The 7,448-nt window shown below is 35.0% G+C and overlaps 1 protein-coding gene across 2 annotated transcripts; it reads left to right on the top strand.

Annotated features, from left to right (window-relative positions):
• The first annotated feature begins 2,405 nt into the window (after positions 1-2,405).
• LOC145045762 (ATP binding microtubule motor family protein) lies at positions 2,406-6,214 on the top strand. Of its 2 annotated transcripts, none has more exons than XM_078994085.1 (12): positions 2,406-2,841; positions 2,951-3,178; positions 3,334-3,510; positions 3,648-3,755; positions 3,858-3,935; positions 4,041-4,122; positions 4,271-4,430; positions 4,514-4,816; positions 4,905-5,123; positions 5,214-5,556; positions 5,660-5,725; positions 5,817-6,214. In XM_078994085.1, the coding sequence occupies exons 1-12, from the start codon at positions 2,674-2,676 to the stop codon at positions 5,991-5,993; spliced, it is 2,109 nt and encodes a 702-aa protein (XP_078850211.1). In that variant the 5' UTR covers positions 2,406-2,673; the 3' UTR covers positions 5,994-6,214. The 2 variants fall into 2 exon arrangements, with proteins under 2 accessions (XP_078850211.1, XP_078850210.1); XM_078994084.1 differs by having other exon boundaries at positions 2,407-2,841; positions 2,948-3,178.
• The last annotated feature ends 1,234 nt before the right edge of the window (positions 6,215-7,448 follow it).

Raw genomic sequence — 7,448 nt, 5'->3', positions numbered from 1 at the left:
CAGGAAGTTTTTTGATGACATTGACCTCCATGAGGTCAACCAACCTGACCCTTCGCAGTGAAGTACCGCAACCGCATCCATCGTCATCAGTTCTTAGTTTTTGTTTTTTTATCTGTTTTATTAGAATACTTTCTTTTGTCCGGTGTGCCTTGCATGGCCACAGTAGAACATACAGAACTTGTAATCTTTGAGACTCTATAAATAGAGCTCTCTTGTCGAATGGATTTCACGAATCTTGAATCTCACATCTCATTTTACTCACTTCTTACTCTCTAATTTTTATATATCTTCTAAACTTAACTGATTGCAATCTCTCTTCGAAGCAAGTCATTATTGACTTCATCACTAAGTTTGATCTCACTTACAAACTTGGATTGACTGCAATTCTCATTAAGAATCAACTTAAGTGTATGCTTGATATAATACTTGTTGTCATTTATATTTCCTTATATTTCCGCACCTAACTATCGATTTATCTAACTATCTAATCGCTAACTTATTATTGTTGAGCTTTATGATCCTCTAAGTTAAACTTTATTCCGCAACATTACTTGTACTAATGTTTGTTCCAGTGTGTTACTCAAGTTTTTCTCTCAACATGGCTTTATTTTTTTAGTTAGCACGGGGATTTTCCGGTCCAACATCTCGAGAATTTATCTAACTTTTCAGCAGTTGAGGTGAGTTTCCTCACTAGATCCATGGGTCGAAGGCACCAATACCAACCCATTGCTTGTTGTGTAGAATGTTTGATATCTTTTGATAATTATATGAAATACGAGGATCTGGCTCCTGACAGTTGTATGAAAGACCAAAATTTAGCCCCTGACAATTATCTGAAAGACCAGGATCCGGCCTGTGGCACTTGTATGCAAGACCAAGATTTGACCCTCGACACTGAACGAAAGACTATGATTTGGCCCATATCATTTATTTTCCTTTATTTGTAGTATGTGGTACTTGAGGAAACTCACTAAGTTTTATGCTTACAGTTTATGTTTATGGTTTCAGGTACTTCCAGTTCAAAAGGGAAGGGTCTGACGTGATGATACAACACTTTCCCCTTATGATTTCCGCACTTGATATATTTGTACTATGATGTTTCGAATATTGTAACGATTGATGGCTTTTGGTACAATCAATGAATGAAATTAATAGTTTTAAATGAAAAACATTTATTACTGTTTTTAGGTCGTTACAAATTTTTTTCATTGCTTAATTATGAATAATTACAATTCAGCCATTGCACCTTTAACTAATTTCTGTTAACCACAAATCAATTTAAAATTAATTCTAATTAATAATTAATTAATTCTAATTATTTCTAATTAATTTATTAATCATATAATATAATAACAAATCATTTTTCTCTTTCCTAAAATCATTTCTAGTTATTGAGGGCTACCCAAAAAGGATTTCACTTTTATTCCTTAAAGTTATACCAATTTAGTTTTGACTTTGACCAATTTATTTATGAATTTGGATACCTATTCCAACATAATCAACTACCAATACACTATCTAGATAAATTAGCATAAATAAATCATTTGTTGAGTAGATTGTCCAACATACATCATTTATACACCGCGACTGTTTACAATAACAACTATAAGACCAACAACTGCCAATAAATGAACAAACAAAAGACGTAACCATAGACCAACAAAGAGTCTTTCCTAATCGAACGACGTGTAAATAAATGACCCCTTACCACGGGCTATATTTTTTGCAAATAGCTCCGAATTAGACATGACATATGACATTGAAATGCAGTGTTTTCAACAACTCAACAAAATTCTTCTTAAATTATATAGAATATAGATAGATGCATTAGATTGGAAGTAGAACTTGATTAAGACATAAACTAAAGATGGTCGATCTACTTTGACATGGAGAAAGAAAGAGAAGCTATAATAGGACTGACGAAGGGAACAAAAAGATATTGATGTAAAAAGAATACACGTAAGGGTTTTGGTGTGTTGGCAATTCCAAGTAGCTATAAAAAGATCGACTGAACAGTTAACCAATAAAAATGTGTTTTCATATAAATGAAACCACTTATATTTAAAATAACAAAAACACAAATTATAAATGGAACAACATAAAAATATAAGGTATTTATTAAGTGGCAAAACTTATCAAGACAAATTTTGATATCTAAGGGAACAAATGTGAAATCTGATTACAAGGGGATTAAAACCTTTTATAAAATAAAATTAACTTTGTATTATGTTTAAAATAGTTCCATAAACCTCCCTGGAACAAATGCTGAAACGTGAAAGGACTAAAAATGAAACTTCAGACATAATTTAAGGACTATTTCCTTAAATAGTAAACAACCTGCACACCACCACATGTCACGGAGATGTTTAATTCAAAATTTGACCAAATCAAGAAGCTCGCTGACTCCTGCATTACATACTTCAAACTCTTGTCTTTAAAATTCAAAAATCCAATTATACTTTTCCTCACCGATTGAATCCAATCCCCACCGTTGAAATCCCAAAATTTCGATTCCACGGTGGCCTACCTTCAATCTCTCTGCTAATTGAATCAGCTCAAAAGCACTTGTTGTAGAGAGAGAAAGAGTTTCAGTTGTGTATTTGGGGCAAAGAATTTCAAGAATATCATCAAAGAAGTCTCTGATCGGAAGGGCTTTGAGTGTTTGTTATCACTATGAATGCAGTGGGAAGACACGGGCAAAGATCCGGTTCATCCGGAGCTCATCATCAGCGTCAGTACTCTGATAACTTCTTGGAGGTGACTTCTTCCTCATCTAATGGCCGATGGCTTCAATCTGCTGGTCTACAACACCTCCAACAGCCATCCTCCAACACTTCTTCTGTATGTGTATTATTCAATTCCGTGACGTTTATCATGTTCGTTTAGTTTCGAATGATAGATCTGGTGGTAGGTTTGGCTTATGAATTTGATTTGGTAATTAATTCAGCAGGACTTTGGCTACTATGGTGGTGGTGGAGGAGGCCAAGGTTCAAGAATGTATAACAATAACAGGAATATTGGTACACAGAGGTCACTAAGCGGAGGGTCTGATTTGTTTGCAGAGCCGTTGACGCCGCCGGGACGTCAGAAAAAACACGGTGGTGCTGTTGATGACCCCAATGGCTTCAGTCCTGGCCTTTTAGATCTACATTCCTTCGATACCGAGCTTATCTCCGAGGTGCGTTTTGTGGCCTTGTTGGATAAGTCATCGTGTTTATGGATTTAACTACTACTCAATTTTAGTGATATTTATCTTTGATGCTAAGATTATACATGAGGTGTGATTTGATCGCCATTTTAACCATAAAGATCATTTGCTTTCATACACGACAGGTTCCTGTAGCTCCAATGTACAACTCTACCCGTGATAGAAGCTTTGATGATGCAGAGCCATATTTTGGGAATAGCAAACAGCCCAGTAAAGCTCGAGGTTTACCTGATAACAACCTTTTGAAGAATTTTGCTCCAGAAAAGGAGAAGGCGAGCACTGTTGCAAAGATCAAAGTTGTGGTATGTCAATCCAATTCCAACAGCTAATTGAGAGTAATTTCTGTCCAATTCTGATGTTATCTAAATGGTTGATTCCTTGAACTTCATATAAAGCACCAGTTATTGCTAAAAAAGGTATAATGGGGATGAAATTTCAGGTGCGCAAGAGACCCTTGAACAAAAAGGAGTTAGCAAAAAATGAGGAAGATATCATTACCACAGACACCCATTCAAATTGCCTTACAGTTCATGAAACAAAACTCAAGGTTAGCACCCGAATAGTATTATACTTTTGTTTAATAGCATTGTAATTTCATTTTTTCCCCTTATATGCTACTATTGTGAGTCTGAATCTCTCTGTCATGCAGGTTGATCTGACAGAATACATGGAGAAGCATGAATTTGTTTTTGATGCAGTACTAAATGAAGAAGTTTCTAACGATGAGGTTAGTACATTATATAGAGATCCAATTTTCTTTTTTTTGCATATAAATGTTATTAAAACAAAGACTAACTCTGTAATAATTCATTCTCTTTTCCTCTCTTCATAGGTTTATCATGAAACCGTTGAGCCCATTGTTCCAATAATTTTCCAACGTACCAAAGCTACATGCTTTGCATATGGACAAACAGGTACTTGAAAAATTAAACTTTAGCATTCTCTTTGGGTAGGACAAAAAAATTGCAACTTTTGTCCCATTGACATCAAACTAAATCACAATCCAATGCATGTACAACATGTTTTGTTTTAACATGCTTACCTTTTTGTTTTGATGTGCAGGAAGTGGGAAGACTTTTACAATGAAACCATTACCTCTTAAAGCATCTAGGGATATTTTGAGGCTTGTAAACCATACCTATCGAAGCCAAGGTTTTCATTTGTATTTCAGCTTCTTTGAAATATACGGTGGGAAACTCTATGATCTCCTCAACGATAGGAAGTAAGTTTCTTTTTCACTCAATGGAAAGTCAAGGAAAGAAGGCTAACTTTTTTTTTTTTTTTTTTTTTTTTTTACTTTTGCAGAAAACTATGCATGAGAGAGGATGGAAAACAGCAAGTATGCATTGTGGGATTGCAAGAATATAGAGTTTCAGATGTGGAAACAATCAAGGAGCTGATTGAGAGAGGGAATGCAACAAGAAGCACTGGCACAACTGGTGCCAATGAAGAATCTTCAAGATCACATGCCATTCTTCAACTTGTTATCAAGAGATCTGTTGATGGAAGTGAATCTAAGCCTCCACGAGTTGTTGGCAAACTCTCCTTCATAGATCTTGCTGGAAGTGAACGTGGTGCAGATACTACAGATAATGATAAGCAGACGAGGTAATAAAAAATTGGTGTTAAGTTTAATTTGTTTAAGAAGCATATATATATATTTATATAATGTGGGATTTGAATTATCTGGTTGCAGAATGGAAGGTGCTGAGATTAATAAAAGCTTGCTTGCATTGAAGGAATGCATAAGAGCTCTTGACAATGATCAGGGTCATATCCCTTTTCGAGGCAGTAAATTAACTGAAGTTTTAAGAGATTCATTTGTTGGAAACTCTCGAACTGTTATGATATCTTGCATTTCACCAAATGCTGGATCATGTGAACATACACTCAATACCCTACGATATGCTGACAGGTAACTACAGTTACTAAATGACCGATTTACCCTTACATTCCAAAAAACAAATATGTCGAGAGAGCAGTTGGTAATGTTACTGAATGACAGGGTGAAAAGCCTGTCGAAAGGGAACAAAAAGGAGACAATAGCTTCGAGTATAAACGTGAAAGAATCGACAACAGTGTCAATGACATCTTTACCCCCGGTGTCGTCATATGAAGATGATGAAGATGATTATGATACTACTGAAGAGTTGTATGAAGCAGCAGAACAAGTGCAACAGTCTTCATGGAAGAATAATAACACAAAAGCTGAAGCTTATAGCAGCTTTGATAAGAACAGGAGAGTCAATGGTATTGGTCAGACAAAATTAAAGGAGCCACAGCCACCTCCACTCAAATCTGAATCAAGAAACTGGAGCCCTGATGATGAGTTGAATGCTCTTTTAAAGGTATGTGGATCATTTACTTGTTTATGAGTTATGGCATTCTTGATTGAATATTAATATTATATTCACAAAAAGTTAACATGAAAAAATTGTATTTTGATATCAGGAAGAGGAAGACCTTGTTAATGCTCACCGGAAACAAGTGGAGGATACCATGGATATTGTTAGAGTGGTATGCTCGTAGATATTAAATATTAATTAGGGGAAAGAAAAATACAGAAAAACGTTAAATTTTTTTTTTTTTTTTTTTTTTTTGGTTGTAGGAAATGAACCTATTGGTAGAGGCGGATGAACCAGGAAACCAGTTAGATGGGTATGTGACGAAATTGAACACAATTTTAGCTCAGAAGGCTTCATCCATTTTACAATTACAAAACCGTTTGGCTCATTTTCAAAGGCGACTTAGGGAGCATGATGTTCTAGTCTCTTCTGGTCAGTAATAATATAAGGTATGATGATGTTTGTATTTGGGCTATTATTTGTGGTTTAGCTGATTTATATGGGTGTATTTGGGTTGCAAGTTGTTCTTCACAATCACAATGATTGTTGTTACCATTGGTTATGGTGAAATCTTGTGATTCATTATTGTTTCATGTCTTGTAAAGCTGTGATGCTTTCTTTGTAAACTCATGATATGAATGATTCATTTTCATTTTTTTTTTTTTTTTTTGAAATTACTAATGTCTTGTACAACTGTCCCCCGTTACTATCTTTCGCTAAAAAGGTACCATCACAAAAAAATTTGATGCCGGAAAAAAGATTAAACATTACTATAATCGTCATAACCACCTGAATTTTTGAATGCTTTTACCCATTTTCGATAGGACCAAGACTATCCCTTAGATTAGTTGAAAAGTTATAAAAGTTAAATGTATGGAAATATAGCTGATAAAGTTGTTGAAATATGTAAAATGATACAAAAGGGCATGTAGGAGAGTAAGTTTTTTTATAATTAATAAAGAGTATATTTGGGAATCGGAAGAATTTAGAAAAAGCTTGATAAGCTTGTTAAGTGCTAGTCGAGTAGCATTTTAAAACCCTAGTTTATAAGCAATTTTTTGGTTTGTTAAAAAATATAACTTAAAAAAGCTTGAAAAAGCTAGTTATGGTGTGTAATGTTAGTGTATATTTATTTGTGTATTTTATGTAAAGCCCACTTTGATTATTTCCTGTAAACCCATATGTAAACATATTTATATTCGATTAATGAGATAAGATATGCATAGGAAAATACTCTGCGTACATGGTATCAAAGCAAATCCTAATATCTTGTTCTCACCTCTAAGGCGTCGACAACCTTCCTCGTTGGCTTTTCGATCTTTCTACTTCTCATATCTCATCTATTTCTCAGTCTTTCTTCTTCTATTCTATCATGACAGGAGGTGATGCCCCTAAAGCCACACCACTTACAGAAAAACCGTATGGGATTGCTAACATTCGTGCTTCAATCCTAGTCATCCTTGATCTAGAACGAATGAATTATGACTCGTGGAGAGAGCTGTTCGAAACTCACTGTTATTGTTTTGGCATGGCTAACCATCTCAAAGAAAAGCCTGATCCCAAACCATTCGGCTTGGAAGAATGGAAACGTATTGACAACATTGTTAAGATGTGGATCTATGATACTCTCTCCCCTTCTTTACTCCAGATGTCATCCAAGCGAAAGCCAAATGCAATACGATATTGAGCTTCGAAACATTGCTATGGGAACATCCATTGTTACTGAATACTGCACCACAATTCAAACGCTTGATGATCTACTTGAAAACTTGGAAGCAGAAGTTCCAGAGAAAAACATTGTGATCTACACAATAAATGGATTCTTTCCTAAGTTTGATCATGTTGCTAGTCTAATTCGCCATCAAAAACCTCTACCCTCATTCTCTGATACTTGG

The sequence above is a fragment of the Lactuca saligna genome, chromosome 5 (genome assembly GCF_052625555.1).
Source record: "Lactuca saligna cultivar CGN05327 chromosome 5, ASM5262555v1, whole genome shotgun sequence".
Taxonomy (NCBI): domain Eukaryota; kingdom Viridiplantae; phylum Streptophyta; class Magnoliopsida; order Asterales; family Asteraceae; genus Lactuca; species Lactuca saligna.
This window is presented reverse-complemented; position numbering and strand designations above follow the sequence as displayed.